Source organism: Hyperolius riggenbachi, chromosome 2, assembly GCF_040937935.1.
Source record: "Hyperolius riggenbachi isolate aHypRig1 chromosome 2, aHypRig1.pri, whole genome shotgun sequence".
NCBI lineage: Eukaryota > Metazoa > Chordata > Amphibia > Anura > Hyperoliidae > Hyperolius > Hyperolius riggenbachi.
This window is the reverse complement of record NC_090647.1, coordinates 537746784-537770243: the sequence shown is the minus strand read 5'-3', so window position 1 is coordinate 537770243 and position 23460 is coordinate 537746784. Positions and strand designations below refer to the sequence as shown.

General features: G+C 45.4%; 1 protein-coding gene across 1 annotated transcript in view; it reads left to right on the top strand.

The window, feature by feature from the left end:
- SHPK (sedoheptulokinase) overlaps positions 1–10806 on the top strand; it is a 55622-nt gene extending 44816 nt beyond the window's left edge. The window contains exon 7 of the mRNA XM_068270715.1: positions 9253–10806. Coding sequence (XP_068126816.1) covers positions 9253–9650 — 398 coding nt within the window. The 3' untranslated portion in view covers positions 9651–10806. The remainder of the gene's footprint in view (positions 1–9252) is intronic.
- The last annotated feature ends 12654 nt before the right edge of the window (positions 10807–23460 follow it).

The following is a 23460-nucleotide window of genomic DNA, read 5'->3' as shown; positions in this document are numbered from 1 at the left end:
TCACTCAAAGTAAGTTGTTTCTGATTAACTTCATTTCAATATTAATTTCTTATATTAAATTTTTTTTTTTCTTTTAAAAAAAGCTTAAAAATGTAACAGATGTGGTGAACACAGAGGAAAACAGGTGAAAAAGCTTTGTGAATTCTGAAAAAAACACTCCTGTGTGCTTTAAAGAGAACCAGAGACGACGGAGAAAAAGCTTTTATACATACCTGAGGCTTCCTCCAGCACCATAAGCCTGGATCGCTCCCGCTGCCTTTATCCGCCGGTACGGGTCCCGTACGTTCGGCCAGTTGACGCAAGCGCAGTGCGCTCCCTCCATACTCCGCAGGCGCATGCGTAAGGATATGGAGGGAGTCCCTGCTCTTGCATACAATTGGCCTCGTCCGCCGGAAGTGACGGGACCCGGTACCGGCAATAAAGGCAGCGGAGGACGGCGGTGTGGGAGCGATCCAGGCTTATGGGGCTGGAGGAAGCCCCAGGTATGTATAACCTCATTTTTCATTTTGTAAAGACTGTTCGTCTCTGGTTCCCTTTAACTGTAGCCACTCAGCTTTAATGTGAGGGTATTTACATCCAAATCAGGTGAACGGTTTGGGAATTGCAACAGTTTGCATATGTGCCTCCCAATTGTTAAAGGAGTAAAAGTAATGGGACAGAATAATCATAAACTTTCATTTTTTTAATAGTTTGATGCAAATCCTTTGCCGTCAATTACAGCCTGAAGTCTGGAAGGCGTAGACATCAGCAGACGCTGGGTTTCATCCCTGGTGATGCTCTGCCAGGCCTCTACTGCAACTGTCTTCAGTGAGGGCTTGTTCTTGGGGCATTTTCCCTTCAGCAAGTAAATGCATGCTCTGTCAGATTCAGGTCAGGTGATTGACTAGGCCATTGCACAACATTCCACTTCTTTCCCTTCAAAAACTTTGGCTGCTTCTGCAGTATGCTTTGGGTCATTGTGTATCTGCACTGTGAAGCGCCATCCAATGAGTTCTGAAGCAGTTGGCTGAATATGAGCCGATAATATTGCCCCAAACACTTCTGAATTCATCCTTCTGTCCCATTACTTTAGGTCCCTTAAAGAGAGTCAGAAGCGAGAATAAATCTCGCTTCAGACCTCATAGATAGCAGGGGCATGTGTGCCCCTGCTAAAACGCCGCTATCCCGCGGCTTAACGGGGGTCCCTTCACCCCCAAATCCCCTCCGTGCAGCGGGGGAGCGCTTCCGCATTGGGGCAGGGCTAACCGCCGCAGCCCTGCCTCCCGCGCGTCTATCAGACTTGTACCTCTGCCTCTCCCCCGCCCCTCTGTCTTCCTTCACTGAGAGGGGCGGGGGAGAGGTGGCGATGCGCCGCTTATAGACGCGCTGTGAGGCAGGGCTGCAGCCGTTAGCCCTGCCTCCAGCAAGAGCAAAATTTACGACCAAGTTGGTAGTTGATTTTGCAGGGGGGGGGGGGGGGTTGGGGGTGAAGGGACCCCTGTTTAGCCGCGGGATAGCGGCGGTTTAGCAGGGGCACACACGCCCCTGCTAACTATGAGCTCTGAAGCGAGAATTATTCTCGCTTTAGAGTCTCTTTAACAAGTGGGAGGCACATATGCAAACTGTAGTTACGCCACTTCATTTGAGACAATGGTTTCAAATTTTAATAAACTATTTAACCCATGCCTTATGCTGGGTACACACTATGAGATTTTCTGGTCGATTTACTGTCAGATCGATTATTTCCAACATGTTCGATTTGCTTTTCAATCGTTTTTCCCGAGCATTTTCCGATCGTTTTCCTATTAAAGTGCACGGAAATCGATCGGAAAATGCTCGGAAAACGATCGAAAAGCAAATCGGACATGTTGGAAATAATCGATCTGACAGTAAATCGACCAGAAAATCTCAGTGTGTACCCAGCATTACACTTAGGTTTAGATTTTGGCCCCTTGTGTCGGTGATCCCCAACCCTGTCCTCAAGGCCCACCAACAGTGCATGTTTTGTGGAAATCCATAGAGGTAGATAATCAGCTCTGCTGAGACACTAATTACCTCACCTGTGCATGTTTGTGGTTTTCTGCAAAACATGCAGTGTTGGTGGGCCTTGAGGACAGGGTTGGGGAACTCTGCCTTATGTGATTGAGTTGGACACCCTGCTCTATGGAATCCATAGGCTTCCCTGTCCATAGAGGAGTATGACTTTTTTCAAATTGCTTCAGTATTATTTGAAGAGGAACTATACAGGTAGTTCCCGGTTTACGAACGCCCGACTTCCGATAGATCCGCCGATACGAACGCCACTACCATAGCTTCGCCCCATCGCAATGACGTCACGTTGCCGGGGACTTCCTTGTTTGCGCCGTTTTAAATGCAGAGTAAGCACAGCGGAAGGTAGATAGAAGACCTCTCACCTGATCCTCGGCGGTAGAAGGTCCCATCGTGGTGTCCGGAAGCTGCGCAGCCCGTCCTCTCGCTCCGTTCACTGTTCCCCGACGGCTTCTCATGCATCGCATAATGACGCAACAGGAAAAGCCCCCTAGTGGCGGCGCTTCCTAATTGCGTCATGCGACGCATGTGATGCCAACACCGGGAACAGTGGACGGAGGGAGAGGACGGGCTGCGCAGCTTCCGGGCACCACGATGGGACCTGCTACCGCCGAGGATCAGGTGCGAGGTCTTCTATCTACCTTCTGCTGTGCTTACTCTGCATTTAAAACAGGGGTCCCGACTTAAGGACAGATTCAGGTTAAGAACGAGCAGACCGTCCCGATCTCGTTCGTTAACCTTGGACTACCTGTAGTTAAATTGATGAATAAAAGTGCTTTTTTTTTTTTTTTTTTTTTTACAATATTCATTTATACATTAGTCAGTGTTTGCCCATTTTAAAATCTTTCCTGACCCTGTGAGTCAATGTGATTGGCACACAGTGATCACAGGGACAGGAGCCAATGATAGTCTCCTGACCGGCTCACTGAGCTCTGTTGTCATAGTGACGGCAGGGATAGTGGCACAAACGTTGAGAACGACGGATCCCTGCTGCGTGGCATTGTTGAGCTCTGTTTTTTGTTTTTTTTTGTTTTTTTTTGTACCAGCAGTCTCTGGTCCTTATAGGACTACTCCAATGAAAAAAGTATGCAATTAAAATAAAAATCGGACTGACAGGTTTTGGACTAGTCCATTTCCTCATGGGGGTTTTCTTTGTCTTCATAAGCTTTTCCTAAACGGCAGTTGCTGAGTCTAACTGACAAAATAGTGTGCAAATGAGTAGGGAGGCTGGCAGGTATCTTTCTATTTTGGCAGTTAAACTGCTGATAAGGAAATTCTTCTGAAAACCAAGAAAACCCTGAGGAAACCCCCCCCCCCCCCATGAGGAGATGGACTAGTCCAAGATCTGTCAGTTCTGTTAATTTCTTTTTTTTTTTTTAAGTTTTCTTTTTCCGCTGGAGTGGTCTAATTGTCTAGAGACTGCTGGTACTCAAGTGGTTAAAGTATATTGAAGTAAATTTTTGTTTGGGCCATCCACTTTATTTCCAGCAGTCTCTGATATAGGAAGAATCTCCTCCAAGGTTTTGTATACATTTTATTGATGAGGACAGAAGTCAATCTACTGTGAAAAGTGGGGTAGAAATTACATTATTCCAAAAGTGGTGGCTCCAGACAATCCATTACTGCTGAAATCGAGAGATGACATATCATATTTCTTTACTTACAAATCATCCAAGTTAACCCTCCTGGCGGTTAATTTTTTTTGCCATATAGGCAAAAATCCTTTTTTTTTTTTTGTTTCATGTAAAGCTACCAGAGTGGTAGCTACATGAAACACCACTAGAGGGCGCATGTGTCCCTCTAGTGCGATCGTCGCCGGCATCAATAGCAAACGGGAACGTGTATATAACGCGCTCCCCTGTTTGGCTTCTCCTGTCACCATGGCGACGATCGGAATGACGTCATGGACGTCAGCCGACGTCCTGACGTCAGACGCCTCCGATCCAGCCCATAGCGCTGCCCGGAACTCATTGGTCCGGGCAGCGCAGGGCTCTGGCGGGGGGGGGGGGGGCCTCTTGCGCCGCTGCGTGCGGGCGATCGCCGCAGAGCGGCGGCGATCAAGCTGTGCGCGCGGCTAGCAAAGTGCTAGCTGCGCGTACAGCATTTTAAATGGAGCAAATCGCCCCACCAGGGGCTGAGATATCCTCCTGCGCAGCATACCGCCAGGAAGGTTAAGGGGTTCTATCCACTCTGGCTTGAAATAGCCACGCCCAATTGGGTCTGCTCTACTGCACAGGCCACTCGCACCTGCACAGGCCACTCGCACCTGCACAGGCCACTCGCACCTGCACAGGCCACTCGCACCTGCACAGGCCACTCGCACCTGCACAGGCCACTCGCACCTGCACAGGGGACTCGCACCTGCACAGGGGACTCGCACCTGCACAGGGGACTCGCACCTGCACAGGCCACTCGCACCTGCACAGGCCACTCGCACCTGCACAGGGGACTCGCACCTGCGCAGTAGAGCGGACTGGTCACGCTTGGCTATTTCTGCCAGGGCCTGAGCGGAGAGCTTCTACTGCACCTGCACTGGAACCCTGAGGTATTTTGAGGTATATTTCCACATGCTGTGCACCTGCGCAGTGTTTGCCGGCGATTGGGGGGAATTTTCGGGGGAGCCAGCACTGGATCCCTGAGACTACAGAGGACGCCTCATTGGGATGCTGAGGCTTCCCCTTCCTGAGGCAAGTACCCCATACAGGTGTACTTTACACTGTATTTAGATTTGCTTTGGCGCCTCCTGATCCCAGTATTTAGTCACACACCTTGGTGGTGTTAGGGGGGTACTTTTTAGTTTTCCTTGCCTTGGAATGTTAAGATCCTACTAACCTGTGTGTGGGAGGACTTGTGTTGCACATCAGGCTTGTGTGTCTCTCAGGCAACCCAACTTTGTAATGGATTTCACTTCACACTTGCCACAGTGACTAAAAATACTACTGCAAAAGAGGCTCTTTGCCTCTCTTTTTAGGTGTTGGACTAGTCCATCTCCTCATGGGGGAGGGGGATTCTCAAAGTGGCCTCTATTCTCAAAAGTATCCCTGAACAGCCGTGGCACAATCCAGGTGCCAGAATAGTGTGCAGTGAGTAAGCCGCCAGGCCTGCTTCTTTGTATAGGTGCTTTCCAGGAAGAGCTTCTGAAAAGAATAAAGGACATTTTTGAGAAAACGCCACTGAGGAGATGGACTGGTTCAACACCTGTCAGCCTGAGATTCAGAGCAGTCAGATTAACCACTTCTTGTACCAGCGACAGTACGCCCCTTGAGACTTCATCTTAGCGCCAGGGGCATAGATATGCGTACTTCACCTCATGTTCGCTCCCACACACGTTCTCTTCACTGTCCGTTAGTACATTGATCAGTGAATAGGAGCGTGTGTTCCCAAAGCCCACCAGAGTGCCTGTAATCAATGATCACTGGTTTCAGTGAGATGCTGGTGGTCATTGACAAAGTGAAAGTAAAAACACACACCAAACACTTCCTGTGTATTGACAGTACACCAGAATAAAGTGGGGGGACATCTATTGACCAAATGGTAAAAATACACTTGCATACACCTTTTATTTCAAAATAAAATATTGTTGCCATACATTGTACTAGAGACATAACTTAAATGTTGTAATAATCAGAGCAAATGGGCAATTAAAATGTGTGGGTTTTATCCACAGTAGCACATTTTATTTTAAAACCAGAATGGCTGAAAACTGAGAATTTTTTTTTCTTATTATTATTCCCATTAAAATGCATGTAGAGTAAAATAATTCTCAGCACCACCCAATGAAAGGCTAATTGGTGGTGAAATAAAAAACACAATGTAGATCATTTTTGGTGTGATAAGTAGTGATAAAGTAATTGGCGAATGAATGGGAGGAGTGCTGAAATGTGAAAACTGCGCTGGGAAACTCCACCTGTTGTGGTCTAGTGGTTATTAATACCTACTGTGAATTATTGCTGCAAAAGAAAAAAAAGCATTTCAGAGCCACAGAACAGAATTGAAAGAGTTGAATAGTTTAAACAGAGGATACATCTGAGACTGTTTCTGTTCATATTCTAGTGGCCTGGCTCTTAGACAGAGTCTGGCAAGTTAGACTGTATGCTTCGAATCGTGTCTTCTGGTCATGCAGCTTCTGCTAGCATGCAGAGGATAGCGGGTTTGTCTATGTAGGCTTGCTTCTTCTAATTGTGTGCTGGGTAGCGTGTTTATGGCATAATAATAATAATAATAATAATAATAATAATTTTATTTTATAAAACTCCAACCTTTTCCATGGTGCTGTGCTAAGTAAGAACCAAAATGGGGTACATAATACAGACAATGAAATACACCAATATTCCAAATACAGAATTGGTAATTACAGTGACAAAAGTAACATGATGGTAACAAATTCCAAGACACAAAAGGGGGAGCGAGCCCTGTCCTTGCAAGCTTACAATCTAAAGGAATAGAGGGAGGAACAAGTGGTGAAGTATTACAGAGTATTCATACCAAAGGGGCAGTATGTTTTTAGGATACCTAGTAGGAGTGCAACTCGGGCTTGGGTCAAAGGAAGATTGGCCTAGGGTGGAGCGTATGCTTGTCGGAAAAAGTAACTTTTTGAGAGTGTTCAAAGATATTAATGGTTGGAGAGTGACAAATGTGTTGTAGCAGAGGAGGGGTAAAGCACGTGGGAAATCTTGTATACATGAATGCAAGGAGGTGATTCTAGAGGACAAAAGGTCATGTGCAGATCTGAGATTGCGGTTCGGTTGATATGTGGAGACTAGTGAGTAGATGTACAGGGGAGAGAGATTGTGGAGAGCTTTGTAGGCCTGCGTCTTCTAATGGCGTGGCGGAGTAACGTGTTTATTGTCTGTCTGGGCCTGCGGCTTCTCCTTTTGTTCAGGAATAGAGTCCTCTTCATTGTTTTTGGCCCGTGTCTGCTGCCCGTGAGGAGAAAGAGCCTGTTTACCATCTTTCTGGTTAGCACACGATTATGTTTAGTACAGAATCCTGTCATAAAACCAGAAAATCCGCCGGTAAATGAAAAGAAAGTAACGTGATTAGATAAGTGCTGTCTTCACTCAAGACGTCTCTCATTTCCTGGGTTCATTAGCTGATGTGTTGTATGGGGAATGGCTTCTGTGCAGCTCGATTCTCTGGGTACAAACGCTTCCTCTGGGACTCGTCGCCGCCCTGAGTGGCTTTTCGTGTAAAACTGCGAATTTTAATGGATATAAAAAAATTAGTTTAATAGTTGTTTTTCTCTTCTTATTGGAATCGTCCAGAATAACATTGTGCATTGCATTCAAAAATGATTTATTTTTTATTTATAGAACGCCAACATCTTGTGAAGTTCAAGACACTGTACAGTCATGACATCCAGCAATAAAAGCACAAATACATAGTTAATGTGTGGTTTAAGATCTCACTAAAATCGGTACACGTTCATATGGCAATTTGGAGCAAAATAAGAATCAGTAGGAGGAGGTCCCTGCCCTTGCAAGCTTACAATGTAGAGGGTAGTTGGGTGGAAACTATGGGGAAGGAGGCACGGTTTAGTGGCTGAGGCAGTGAATCTCCAAAACTACCTATGGCAACTTATAGGCTTGTCTGAAAAGGTGTGTTTTTAGAGTACGTTAGAAGATTTCCAGGCTAGGAGCATAACACAGGCTGTGGGAGGGTGTTCCGAAGAGAGGGAGTGCCTGTGAGGAGGCCTGGATGTGAGAGTGAATGGAAGTGACTAAGCTGGAGGTCTCCTGAGAGGAATGGAGGTCCTTGGCGGGGAGATATCTGGAGACTGAGGAGTTTAAATTGGATCCTTTTGGGTGATTGGTAACCAATGGAGAGATTGGCAGAGAGGGGACTGCCTCGGAGGATCGGGAAGAGGGGTGGATGAGACTGGCAGCAGAGTTTAGTAGTGATTGGGGAGGTGCCAGAGTCGAGACAGGATATGATAAGAGCAGATACAAGCATTTTGGTTGCCTCCTGTAAAAGGAAGGGACAAAGTCTGGAAGTGTTTGAGACATAAAATACATAGACGTTAGAACAGAACTTATACTGTGTGTGTGTATGTATATTATAATTTGTATGTATACGTCCCAGCAGGGCCGGATTAACCATAAGACGCTGTAGGCACATGCCTACAGGCACCTGATGTTGGAAAGGCAGCTCACTCAGCTCCCCCACCCGCCTCCCTCCCTCCTTCCGTATGCAGAGCCCTGATGAGAGTGTAAATGAAAGGTTGCTCACCCTGTTATCAGCATTTCACTGGCAAGATTTCCCTTTAGTCAGGGGCATGTCTATCTACTTAATACTGAGGTTTCTGTAGCTACCTAATACTTAGGGGCCCCTCTAGCTACTTAATATTGAGGGTACTTTCTGTCTTCTTAACATTTGGGGGCCTGTGATGGGAAGTGAAGTAAGGGAGAAGTGACCGTTGTGATCAGCCAGCGCAGTTGTGGTTTGTTTCGGTGGGTGTCTGTAGGGTCATGGAGGGTGAAGTCTAAGGTGCCAGGACATCTGTGCCTATAGGCTCCTGTGAGGTAAATCCGGGCCTGCGTCCCAGACACCTGTGATAGATGTGGACAATCCAAGGCTGGTTTCTTTCGCATAGTATGGGGGTGTCCTCAGATATTGGGTTACGGGGTTGAGGTAGGTAAATGGATCCAAAAAATATTTCCTAACATCCCCCTGACAGCTAAGACTATGCTTCTCTGTATCACTGAGTTGAGAAAATGGGAATCTAAGAGGCTTTTGTTAAGAAATCTCCCGTGTGATGGTACTCCCCTGGAATCGGGCCACACCTCCGATGATCGAATGGTTGGTTTATGTTCATGAAGAGATGCCTATTATAAATGGGGTCTACAACAAACGAACAGCCAATAAGAAATTTGTTAGTTATCCAGATGGCTTGAGGCCAATGAAACTGAACTAGACTAGTGCTCTTTGCTCCTTTTTGGTTAGGCGTAGGATTACTTTCTCAAGAACATGACATTCTGGGGGTTCGTCCCTGACTTGCAACTCAATGCCGATGGCCGGTTGCCATCGAAGTTTTGTTTTTTATCTGTGTATGTTGGGCTGAACTAGTTCGGCAATGTTTTAAAATTGAAAAAGTTCAGTAAAATTTATCTTTAAAAAAAAAAAAAAACTGGTCTCTCAATATTGATTGATCAGGCACTTTTTCAGCATTTTTGTCAAGTTTTTTTGTAATTCATTTTTTATTTTTTATTTTTTTTTTTTTTGCAGGTGTTGAAATATCTGATTCCACCATATACTCCAAAGTGATTAATGCCGCTTTATCCGAAGAGGAGACCCAACTCACGATCTGTCCCACTCTGTTTGGTGAGAGACACAACCCTACCGGAGTGGCCTCAGCCTCGAACATCACGCCGGGTGGGTTCTCGCTGGGTCATGTGACTAGAGCCCTGTGCCACGGGATTATTGAGAACCTTCATACCATGATGCCGTCCCACAAGCTGGAGAAAGCTGGCGCGACACGCATCGTAGGAAGTGGCAGCGCCCTGGCACGGAATGAGGTGCTGCGTCAGGAGGTGGAGAGAGCGTTCACTCTTCCAGTGGTCTATGAGAAGGATGTGAATTCTGCTGTAGGGGTTGGTATAATCATGTGCTTATCACGGCGGTGAGAGGATCTGTGCTGTAAGGCATTGTTTCATGGATTAGTTATATGGCTCGTTTCAGGAGGAGAGTGGGGGGGTGTGCCAAAAAGGGCACCGAGGAAATTTGGGGGTTCTGGGAATAGCTGCTAGTAAAATATTGGTGTACTACTATTGTGCAATGTTTTTTTTTTTTGTCTATTTTAAATTACAATCGCTAAACCTAACCCAATTCTCCCTCGCTTCACCAATGCCTGATCTTAACCACCCCCTTGCCAATGCGTAACCCTAACCAGTCCATTATTGATGCCTAACCAACATACACCCCCGCTCCTCCTTCTCAGCCAATCTCTAACCAATCCCCCTGTCGGTGCCTAACCTTAGCTGTCCTCTTCCCCCGCTGCAAACCCGGTGATGTACACACCACATTGCCACAAAAATGAAAAATATCAGGCGCTGGAGAAGTTTGAACGCTGCTATAGCTGCTCATAGAAATTTGAGGCTACAAGGGGTAATTTGGGTCAGGGCCATCCCATGGCACGCTATTTAACGGGTGCCTACTGTGCCCAAACTTCTCCTTATAGCCCCAGTCCTGGGTGGGGCCACTACCCTTTATTTGCATGTTGAACTTTTCTATACTAAACTTAGACTGTGCTGGATTTATTTAGATAATAATTTGTACAATTGTTCATCCACTAATTCATAAACCTTTAGGCAACCCTAAAGGTGCCCATATTGTACATTACTCTATTTGCAGCATCGATTACCAGATGATTTGATGATCGATTTGGCAGAGATTGATGCTGCAGTGCAGTCGCCCAATCAATCACTTTGATGTATTTCCAGCCAAAATCGATCAGGATGCACAATTAAGGCAGGCTGAAAATATCTGGCTTGAAAGGGCTCAGTTGGAAGCACGATGGTAGCAGCATCAGATTTCCTGCCGACAGACAGAACCCCCAGACCCCCCCCCCCGCCGCTGTTCCCCCGTACCATTAGCAACACTGCTTAATGGGTAAAAACACTGGAATGCAAAGTGGGTTAGAAAGTCAGGTTTCTATACTATTGTACTTCATTGTATTGCCACATCTTATCTACCATGTGCCTTTATCCCCCTGCGTGGGGACAGTGACCAAATGTGAATGTTCTACTTTTGTTATGCCAATAAAAACTTATTGAAACTAAATCTGGTGTCCCTAAACGAAGTAGAGGCAGACTGCCTGCACCAGTGACTTGACTTGTGGCAGACCCAGGACCGCGTAACGCCGAAAGGTGTGTTGTCAAGAGCGGTGGGCGGGGATTAGCCTAGCTCCATCATCAGTCTACTAGCGGCGATCGCCACTAGCAGACTGTTAGGTGGCGAAACCGCCGTCTATTTACATTGTACAGCGCTGCAATCTATGGCACTGTACCGGGGACAGCCGTGTCACTCGGCTGTCCCCTGGAGAGGCTCCGCTCACGATTCCCTCTCATAGGCTGAGCTTATGAGAGAGGATTTCAGTGATTGGCAGGAGGGAGGGGGGAAAATTTTATTTTTATAAGAAAAAAAAAAAAAAAACAAAAACATTTTACTTAAAAAGAAAAAAAATTGCCAGTCAGTGATCAGAGCCCACCAACAGAAAGCTCTGTTGGTGGGCAGAACAGGGGGGGGTTAATTTGTGTGCAAATTTGTATGGCTCTGCAGTGAGCGATTAAAGCTCCAGAGCACTGAATTGCAAAAAAAATAGCCCGGTCACTAGAGGGGTGTAAGCCTGCGGTCCTCAGGTGTAAACTTGAGTTGAAAATAAACTGATGAGATAAACCATTATAGTTATCCTCCTACACCTAAAAATGACCTCCCATTATATATTTGTTAGGGTAAGGTGGAAATGGCCAAGCCCAATCGTATCCGCTCTACTGCGCAGGTGCTAAGGACTCTCGTCTGCACGGTACAGTGGATACGATCGGGTTCGGCTATTTCCGCCTTACCCGAACGAAGAGCCGCTAGGGCGCCTGCGCATGATTGCGGTAGGTGAATATTTACCTCGCTGCATTTTGGGGGGGGGGGGTCACGGTGCTTGAACAGAGGGATGGAGGGCAATAGGGGAAGCCTCGTTAGGATCCAGAGGCTTCCCCCTCCGAAAGTAAGTATCCCCATGGAGTTTTTACATTACAAATTCTCTTTAAAGGTAGCCACTAACTGACAATTTCTAGCGAAAAATTGTTTGAGTGATCAGAAGTGAAATATTGTAATTGTTCACTACACACCATCAACGAACCAATCTTTACTTCCTATCTATCACAACCAACAAGAAAATCCAAATTTTGGTTCGACAAATTCATTCAGGCGACATTTTCACTCGTTCATAATCTATTGTGTCCACCAATGGAGATTTACAACCAATCCGATCAGACTTTCTGATCGCTTGAACGATTTTTCGCTAGAAATTGGACCGTTAGTGGCCACCTTAAGTGTACCAGAGTTAGAAAAAGGTCACTAGTTCATGTATTTTATCTCCCTCTGCCCTCAGTTGTATTCTTCCAGGAAAAAGTTATGGCTGTAATCTGCTTATAAGTGATGTTTACTATATTCCCAACAAGACAGAAGCTGTCACTTCCATGACTTTAAAATTAACACCTTTTAGGCAGCAAAATAAAACCACTAAAACAGTGGGCAACTAACCTAAAATAAAACAATCTACATATGAGCTTAATACTACCCCCTGTAGATTATGCCCGTGTCCTTCTTATGTCCCTTTGATGTCCCATTGTCCGTCGCTCCTCTCTGAAAACCGGTATTGCCATTTCTAAAATCACCCGGACCATTGAAGATCTTCTGGATTAGTGCTCCTTCTGTTCCTGAATGTGTGCTGACTCACAAGCCATCGGCTATACTAAGCATACGGAGGAAACGTGAGTGAATGCAGTGGGCAAGGGGCGTGTAGTAAGCCAGGAATGGGCTGATAAGGAGGGACTAAGACTGCCTCTTACTGTCCTGAAGTTTGACTTTCGCGGCTAGTATGGGGAATGGGGGCAGCATACAGGGGCATAACTACAGGCGGGCCCAGAGATGTAAGGGGCCACAGCTACTAACCTTCCCAGCCTCTGATACCCCAGATCAGGTGTTTTTGTGGCTACACATGCTATGGGTGTGAAGATCCTAATGACCATACTTGTTTTATGTAATAGATAAAACAAAGTGAACCTCCGGACTAAAAATCTACTCAGCAGAAATGAAAAGGCTTGGTGTTTAACAGTTTCACAGCATTAGAACTTTGTTTTTCTTACCAAAGCATCATTTTTAGCTGCATTTTTATTGCTAAGCTCCATCCATCAAAGAAAACTGCCTGGGCTTTTTTTTTCCCCTGATGCTGTGCAAAGCATGATGGGATGTCCTATGTTCAGGTTGCCTAGCAACTGGGAGGGTGATCAGCACACAGGACAGTTGGAACTGTGTCTCATGCTCCCTGTCACCTCCTTTCAACCAAAAAGATGGCTGCCCTCATGAAATCAAACCTTTGCCTGTTATTTTTAAAGCAGGCCGTGTAAGAGCTTATATTGCCTATCTATTTTAATTAACATAACGTAACTTAATGACAGTATGTTTGTTTATGCTGAAGTTTCTCTTTAATGCTGCAACTCAAGCTTAACACAGCACCAGGGAGTTGACCAGTCCACACCCGTATCCACCAGGGGGGTAACAGTCCAATAATAGAAAAAGACTGGGCCTCGACCTGGATTTTTAGGCCGATTGGCCAATTTTATTTAACAAATACCACAGTGCAAGGGCACAGTGCTCTTGCACTGTGGTATTTGTTAAATAAAATTGGCCAATAGGCCTAAAAATCCAGGTCGAGACCCACTCTTTTTTTTCTATTATCATAAACTTGTTTTATGACTATTATAAGATGGACCCTCCCCATATGCTGTGACGGTCACCAAGGGGAGGCTAGGAAGGTTTTGTGAACATTAATGGTCTCCATCAAAGTTTTTGGGGGAGGAGGGCATGATTTGTAGTTATGCCTCTGGCAGTGTACCTGACGTCTTTGAGCCCACAGAGGTAAGTATCTTCCTTGCAAACATACCTCAGTGGGTTAGTTTGAAAACACCAATTCTGGTCAGGTATCCTTTGGTTGAGACTTATCCTCGCTCTCACTCAAGGCTGTTTCTGGACACTTTGGCCCAGGTAAGGCACCTTTTTGTCTCCTATGATATTGCGAAAAAGAACATTGTAACCTGCACCAAAAAAACAAAACCGACTTTTCTCAACATAAGTCTATTATTTATTTATAAAGCGCCATATTCTGTGGCGCTGTACAATGTAAGAAAACAAACAAGGGATACATAATAATACAGACAATGATATACATCAAATCTAAACACTGGTACAAAATACAGAACTGGTCATTACAATAAGATTTAACATGATGACTAAAATGTATAACAAAGTGCAAGCTATTAAATTAATAATATTCCAAGACACAAAAGGGTATGAACCCTGCCCTTGCGAGCTTACAATCTAAAGGAATGGGGTGGAAACAAAAGGTTGAGAACGTACACAGTATATATGTTACGGCCAGAACCTGAAGTTTGGCCACTTTGGGTTCTGGCCGGCCAATGTGCGAAGTGGCCGCTGCGTTGCAGCCAATGTGAGAAATGGAATGATTCCTGTAATATTAATGTATCTTCTGGCCGCAGCGCAGCGGGCAAATGTATCACAACTTTGTTAATTTCACAATTTCCCCCGTCTCTCTATCCTTCATCCTTCTCTTATGGGCAGCCGGCACGTGTCTTCCCCCCCCCCCCCCCCCCCCCTCCCCCCAGAGTTGTTCGTCGTGGCAGAGAATCCTGCCATTCTTGCAGAGCGGGGGCTGGCAGAAGCAATGTCTGCAGCCTCCCCGCTCTGCTTCCCTGCCGTGACGAACGAATCTGGGGGACAGGCATGTCCCCCCCCCCCCCCCCCTGGCTGCCCATAAGAGAAGGAGAGAGAGGCAGAGCAAAAGCCGGCGGCTTCATCTGTTACATTGCAGGAATCATTCCACTTCTCACATTGGCCGCAGCGCAGCGGCCACTTCGCACATTGGCTGGCCAGAACTAGAAGTGGTCAAACTTCGGGTTCTGGCCGTAACATATATATACAGGCAGTATGTGATTAGGATATTTACAAAGGAGTAAAATTAGATGCGAGGTTGAAGGGTGTACAGGCTCAGATAGAGCATATGCTTGTTGGAAAAGGTGGGTTTTGAGGGAGCGTTTAAAGATTTAAAAGGTGGTAGAGTTGCGGATGTGCTGTGGAAGGGCGTTCCAGAGGAGGGGTGAGGCACGTGAGAAGTCTTGTACATGTGAATGGGATGAGGTAATTGTAGAAGAGGATAAAAGAAGCTCATGTGCGGATCTGAGATTGCGGTTGGGTTGATATCTGGAAAGTCTATAAAGGATACACAAATTGTTACCGAGCTAGATAAACCTCATTGCACCAAACTCATGGAATCCATATTACAAAGCCTTTCTATAATTGTTATGAAGGTTGTCTAGCCATTTTAGAAAAAAAATTATACTGTTTATGTACAGCTTGGGTCTTTACAGGTCACAGTATTGTCATGGGACGCCAGAAGAGTTGCAGCAATTAAACAGCAGATCTAAAGCAATTGCAGCTCAATTGGCACATTAAGTGCACATGTCATATCATTGTGGTGCTATTCAGACCCCTCTGTTATGCTAAAAGGCAGTGCCAATCTAAGGGTTGCAATTACAATTTTTTTCCTTCCTTAGCCCCCCGGGCGATTTGATTATTTCTGAATTTTAGCGGTGCAATTTTTTTTTTTGCATGCTTTTAGACCCTAGAACAGGGGGGAAAAAAATCACACCGCAGAAAGATCTGTGGCAGCCCAGAATTTATTTACCACCCTGGGATCCAGCGCTGCAATTCTCCCTCCAGCCTCCGGTTGGCACTATGACCCTGTAGTGAGACCGTTGTCTGTCGTCATGACAGGTGCTAATCTCACCAGAGGGATCCAGAGCTTCCGAGGACAGGAAGGAGAATGGTTGCCGGTGTCTGGATCCCAGGGGAGGTGAGTTACTAGCTCCGCCATGCTACCCTTAACCATTTAACGGCAAGCATACGTATTAAAACGTCATGCTTTCCCCTATTAATGGCAACATGACGTTTTAATACGTTGCGCGTTCCCGCCGCCGCTCCGCACGTGTCCGCGCCGCTACCGCCGCCGTTTCCGTCGGGTTCCCGTGCTGGGTGATTGGGGAAGAGGACCGAGCGGTCCTCTACCCAATCGCACTGCCTGGAGTGAATGGACGCGACCGCGAACAGCGGCCGCATCCATTCACAAAACAGGAAACTGTCACAGTTGCTAAAATGTAAAAAGAAAAAAAAAGTGATCACTTCCTAATGGGAGAGTGTTCACTAGCGCCATCTTGTGGCCAAAAAGTATATTGCACATACAAGCAAATACATAATATCCACACAATATTAATAAAATTAAATTACATTTCCACCCTTTCCCCCCCTCAAAAAAAACCCACTTTTAAAAAAAAAAATCAGCTATAAATAAATAAATAGTTGCCTTAGGGACTCAGCTTTTTTAATCTATATTGTATGAGGGAAAAATAATTTTACTTTATTACATAGGGGCTTGTAATTATGGCCAGAACAAAAACAAAACAAAACAGAAAAATAACACCTATATTTCAAAATAATATATTGTCGCCATACATTGTGATAGGGACATAATTTAAACGGTTTAATAATCGGGAGTACTGGGCAAATACAATGTGTTGGTTTTATCAACAGGAGCATGTTTAATTTTAAAACTATAATGGCTGAAAACTGAGAAATAACGATTTTTTCCCATTTTTTTTGTATTTTTCCAATTAAAATGCAATTAGAATAAAAAAATTCGTAGCAAAATGTACTACCCACAGAAAGCCTAATTGGTGGCGAAAAAAACAAGGTATAGATCATTTCCTTGTGATAAGTAGTAATATAGTTATTAGGGAATAAAAGGGAGGAGCACTGACAGGTGAAAATTGCTCTGGTCCGTTAGGGTAAAAACCCTTGGGGGTGAACTGGTTAAAGGGCCCCTGAGCAAGGGGGGCTGGAGGAAGCCCCAGGTAAGTCTAAATGTTTTTATTTGTCGCTCAGGGTCCCTTTAAGTCTGTGCATAGACCTCCCGGTAGTTACCCAGAGTCAGAATTAAATAAAGCACAGTGGGGGAAAAAAAAAATAAACACTCTGTAGTGCTGCTTCTACAGTTGCCACACTATGCCTCTGCCTTGTCAGATTATGCCTAAAAACGGCCCTGTTTCTCTCCAGTTCCTCCAAAGACTTCAAATTCTCCTGTGGCCACACATACCCCCACCCATGTGACCGTGGGCCCAGTGATTGGCTGCTTGGGTGATGCTCGTCATGCTGGAGGCATGTCCTGCAAGCACTGATGATCTGGGGGTCTGTGGAGTTTGTGGAGCTGCAGTGGGGAGGGTGAGTATCCCAGCCAGACACTCATAGTTATTTCTACATAGGGAAGTTCCATCACTTTGCAGTTTTCCCTTTTAGTTATAGTTTCAGGAGTGCCCATCCTGGCATATCTGACAGATTGTATTTCTTGGCTGCTAATATCTGTTTCCCTCTTGTACCATCAGATGCCTTTTCTTGCCAACTCCAGCAGATGGAATTTCGCACTAATATTGATCTGTCTACAGTCTGGCTTGTTGATTAAAGAACTTAATGACACGGTTCTAACCGGTTTTAATTGTGATTAATGGTTCTATCAGTTTCATTGTGATTAATTTTTAAATAGCCTTCCCTTTCTGCTGGTAATCTATTGTGAAAGGGGGGAAGCAGTCTCTTCTGCCCCAGTAATGGTGCTGTACTGTGGTATGAGCACTTTTTAAGTGAACCTGTACTAATGTCTATAGCTGTATTAGCAATAACTGGCAATTTTTAACAATTGAGCCTGTTGAAAAATACTTTCTGGAGTTGAAAATTGAAATATTTGAATAGCTTCAACTCATTCCAAGCAGGGCCAGATTTCTACTCTTTACCACCCTAGGCCACTGTCACCAGCCACCCCCTTCAGTATAGGTAGTGAGATGACTCCTCCCCCTTCCCTCCAGTATAGGTAGCCAGATGATCCCTCCCCCTTCCCTCTAGTATATGTAACTAGATGACTCACCCCCCCCTTTCTCTCCAGTATAGGTAGCCAGATGACTTCCTTAATCCCTCCTTTTCCCACACCTGCACCTTTCAGTATAGGTAGCCAGCTCACCTTCACACTACAGCAGCCATCTGTATCACTCATTACTCCGCTCGTCTCCAGTGCAGAAGCTTCCTCTTCCTTTCCGTCTCCAATGCTGACCAAGTCCATAGCCGCCGGCCACAATGCAATCGTGTACAGAGAGCAAGGTGGCTCTCGCCTGATCTCCCTGCATTGCAGCATTTGCAAATGCTGCACCAATTTAGCCTGCTGCTTTGGTGCCCTTGCTCCTGTGGCGCCCTAGGCCATGGCCTAAATCCGGCCCTGATTCCAAGGAGCTAGTACTGTAGTCACATAGTTTAGAACAGCCTTTCTCAACCTTTTTACCCTGGAGGAACCCTGCAAATAAAGTTTAGATCTCAAGGAACCCCTGCATATATTTTGCAGGAGGCGTGGTCTTCAAAAGTAGGTGTGGCTGTTTATTTCACTACCCCTCATTATACTGTCTTTATTCTAGTGCTTTTTACTAATGTGCTCATTATTATGCTGACCCCCAATTTAGTGCTTCTTTTTACAGTACCCCCTATTATAATGAGCTCTATTATACTTCCCCTGTGATGGGGGAAGGTGCTAAGAAACCCCTGCAGAGTACTCAAGGAACCCTGGTTGAGAAAGCCTGGCTTAGAGTGTATCCAAAACTTACACAATTTATTCAGTGCTTATTCCCGGAGGATTACTGTTAAAAGTGGAGTATGAAGATGGAATTCATTGCAATTTCACTTGTCTTGCCATTAAAGGGCAACTGAAGCAAGGTATGGACTGGAGGCTGCCATATTTTTTTTCTATACCAGTTGCCTGGCTCTCCTGCTAATACTTACCTAATTCCTACCTCTAATACTTTTTAGCCATAAACCCTGAACAAGCATGCAGCAGATCAGGTGTTTCTGACATTGTCAGATCTGAAAGATTAGCTGCATGCTTTTTTTCTGGCATTATTTAAACACTACTGTATCTTGATAGACCAGAAGGACTGCCAGGCAACTGGTATTGTACAAAAGGAAATAAATATGGCAGCCTCCATATATTTCTTACTTCAGTTGTAACTGTACTATGAGTGGGAGGAATTTTCCCACCAGAGATGGCCCGAGGGTGTGGTGTTGGTATGCCCTCTCCTTTTAACGTGATGACGTAACTGTGATTACTCATGTGAATGACCCAAGTTGCACACTACCGCATATGCACAGGCCCGGCGGTGTGCCCCCTTGACCATTCTCCTATGGCCAGGAGTGTTCTAAGCAGCTTAAAGTAGTGCACATGTGCAGAGTACTCCCAGACAAGAAAATACGATCCAGGAGGCGTGCCGCCGGGCCTGCGCATGTGTAGTAGTGCGTGACTTGGATGGCTCGCACAAACTAATGGGCCCCCAATATGGCAGCCCCCATATGTCCCAACCCTCACCTCCGGTTCCTTTTTAAAGAGAATCTGTACTGTGAAAATCTTACATAAATATATGTACCATCCTGTTCGTTGTCTTCTCCTAGCCCCCTGTGACATTTTCGCGTCTCCCTGCTGCTTTCTTGGTGATAAAACCACTATTCATTGTTTTTGTAAACAATGAAGATGGCCGCCAAACAGGAAATACATCAACAGAGCAGGTGCCTGTTTGCAGATGCTCCTCTCAAACGTGACTTGACTGCTGGAATGTTACTCCACTTGTTGCCTTAGCTGCTTGTCTGGGCTCTGCAGTGATCCTCTGCACTCACAGCTGTTCACAAGGTCACAGCTCCTGAGCCTACAGACACACTGGCTGTGAACAGAGACCTTGCATGGGACACACACCGCACACACACAGAGCCTGCAGGGGGCGTGCATAACTTCTCCCTATTACAGCAGAGACAATGCATTCCTCTCTGGGTCGACAAAGCTTGACAAAGATAAGAAGATTAGATATATTACAGAGACAGTGCAACTAGAAAAGTCTGCAGTAATCCAGACCACATTAGAACAGGTATAGGAACTTATAGGATACAAGAAATAATGGCCATACATTTTCCAACTGCCAAGCAAGCAATATCTCCCTCTGTACATAGAACTCTCAGTAACGATTCCGTACAGCCTGACAGGACTAAAAATGTCACCACCAGTGATAACCTTTCATTATGTAAATCAGGGAGAGGAAAGATACTGGCTAAATCATTTATAAATTAATATTGTAAGCAATAAGCAAATTTATTTATAATGTTATTTTCACTACAGTTCCTCCTTAAAGGAGTACTGTAAGGGTACGCCGGGACAGAACGATCCTCCTGTCCCCCGCCGCAGCTCGCTTCCATTTTTTTTTTGTGACTTTATTGTCGCAAACTACTGCGCCTGTGCGGCCCTGGCCCCCACTGATGTCACCGGGAGCTTCCTGTACAGGAGCAGTGGCTTGTGACATTAAGGCCCCGTTCACACTGCACGCGTTTCCAGCCGCGTTTTGGAAACGCGTGCAGGTGGCCGACACACACAACATCAGACAGTGCATAGAGTGCACTGTCTGATGTTCACACTGCATGCGTTCCGGACCTGTGCAGTCCGGGAAAGCATGCTGCACGCATTTTTTGCCAAAACGCGTGGCTGTCCCATTCACTTTTCAGTGATGGGATCAGCCACGCAACGCCTACAAACGCGGATGGCGTGCGTTCGTACGCGTTGCGTTCCGCATGCATGGCCGTCTGCGTTTGTAATGTGAACGGGGCCTAGTCACAAAATCTGGAAGCGAGCTGCGGCGGAAGACCTGAGGATTGTTTTGTTCCAGCGCGTGCACAGGACATCTGTGGGGGGCTGGTAAATGCCCCAGGTTAGTGAAACCTTTTTCTTTTTTTCCCAGTATCAAGATGAACAGAAGCGCCAACAGGATAAAATAAAATTTTTAAAACATGGAAGTGGACCCTTACCCACTCCAAAGGACAAAACAACGGGAAAGTGTTAAGGTATAACACAAAGATTTATTTATACACTCCACAAAGGTTTGCAACACGTTTCACAGGCGTGACCCTGCTTCATCAGGCAGTAAGTGGAGGAGCAAACAGCATTAATTGTCCGAGTCTGTTTGTTTTGTTTGTTTTACCCTTACAGTACTCTTTTAAGTATACTAGTGTATGGATAGCATGCTAGTAAAGTAAATTGGCATGTGGGTATCATGCTTTGATTAACTTTTGTTTTGATGTCCAGAATAAAAACCTGTAGTTTCATTTTAGTAGAACTCTAAGGTTTCTAGCGGCTGGTAACATGATGTATTCTGACCGCTAGTCAGCTGAGGTCTTCTCTCAATTTCACAGTCACGTGTTTCAGCCACTGATATTATTTTGATGTAACAGAAGCGATAACATTTCCACTCCATCTCCCTCTTGAATTGATTGCAAGACCTTAAAAAGGCACTTAGCAGCCACAATCCCTGCCGGCGGCGGTCACATGACATGGTGGTAACCGGTAGAGACTTTTTCCCCAGGAATGGATATGTGGTCTGCTCATGTGTAACTTTCTCAGGCTTTGGCTGTGCTTTGTCCGCTGCACAAAGAACCACCTCGTAGTTATTACTGAGAATGGATGACCACAGATCAGGGGTTCCTCCAAGAAATATAAAAGTTACGGCTTCGGTCCAGCGGAGACGAACAGACTGCAGCTTTCTTTGAAAAAAATATATCAATGATTAGTAGCCTTAAGAAATGTGTTTTTCCCAACCATAACCCAGTTAATTAATCTTGTAAGAAGAAAACTACAAAAAGAAAGCCACATCAGAAACCAATTATTACCATCAGACCTCTACTCTTTAGATTCCTTTGAAGCGTCATAACTTTAACCATCCTGCCTTAAAGTCATAGGGAATCGCCTTAAAGAGTAACTGTTAGGCATTAAAGAGAACCCGAGGTGGGTTTGAAGAATATTATCTGCATACAGAGGCTGGATCTGCCTATACAGCCCAGCCTCTGTTGCTATCCCAAACCCCCCGAAGGTCCCCCTGCACTCTACAATCCCTCATAAATCACAGCCACGCTGCTGACAAACAGCTTGTCAGAGCTGGCTGTGTTTATCTCTATAGTGTCAGTCTGCTGCTCTCCCTGCCTCCTGCAGAACTCCAGTCCACGCCTGCATCCCTTCCCTCCCTGCTGATTGGAGGGAAGGGACTGGGGCAGGGACCGGAGCTATGCAGGAGGCGGGGGAGCAGCTGAGACTGACACTACAGATGTAAACACAGCCTCACAGCATGGCTGTGATTTATGAGGGATTGCAGAGTGCAGGGGGACCTTAGTGGGGTTTGGGATAGCAACAGAGGCTGGGCTGTATAGGCAGATCCAGCCTCTGTATGCAGATAACATTCTTTAAACACACCTCGGGTTCTCTTTAAATACTAAATTAATTCTCTACTGCATGGTATCTATAGATATAAAATCGTGTGTGTGTGTGTGTGTGCGTGCGTGCGCGTGTGTGTCGCGATCACTCGAAAACGGCTTGACTGATTTGAACGAAACTTGGTATACAGATCCATTACTACCTGGGATGATATGTTCTGGGGGTCTCGGGTCCCCCTGCACACATGGGCGGAGCTACAAAGACCCAATCAGATTTCACTCATTCATGTCAATGGAAAAAATTTAAAAGGCTGCCATTCTCGCAGTATTTAAGCCAGAGTCCCCACACTTGGCACAGTTGGTCACTTGGTGACTGACATTACAAATCCAGGAAAAGTGGGCGGAGCATAAAACAGCCAATCAAATTTCAGCCATTCATTTTTAATGGGAAAATGTAAACTGCAGCCATTCTTAGACTGTTAATCGCAGGGTTCTCAAACTTGGCACACTTGGTCACTGGGTGAATGAGATTAAGATTCAGGAAAGTGGGTGGAGCCTACAATAGCCAATTAAAATTCACCTATTGTTTTTTAAGGGGAATATTTAAACTAATGCCATTCTTACACTGTTAATGGCAGAGGCTTCAAACTTGCTACAGTCGGTCATTGGGTGACTGGGGTCCAAATTCACTAAAGGGGCAGGGCCACAAACAGCCAATCAGATTTCCTTGGTGGATAAACTGCTTCCATTCACACATTTTTGATGCCAGGAACCTGAAAGCTCACAAACTTGGTCATTGAGTGACTGTGGGTCAAGGTTTCAAAAAGTGGACGGAGCCAAAAACAAATTTCAATCGGAAAATATAAACTGCAGCCATTCTTACACTGTTAATGGCAGGGTTGTCAAACTTTGCACAGTTGGTCACTGGGTGACTGGTATTAATATTCAGGAAAATGGGTGGAGCTTACAACAGCCAATCAAAATTAAAATTGCTGCCATTCTTACACTGTTAATAGCAGATGCCTCAAACCTGGTACAGTTGGTCACTGGGTAACTGGGGGTTGAAATACAGAAAGGGGGCGGAACCACAAACAGCCAATCAGATTTGCTTAATTTCAATGGGAATATACAAATTGATACCAAGGACCCCAAAGCTCATAAACTTGGTAATTGACTGATTCTATGTCAAGGTTAGAAAAGATGGGCGGTGCCAACAACTACATTTTTTACATGGGACATTATAAACTGCAACCATTCTTACACTGTTAATGGCAGAGTTCTCAAACTTGGCACAGTTGGTCACTGGGTGACTGGGATTGATTT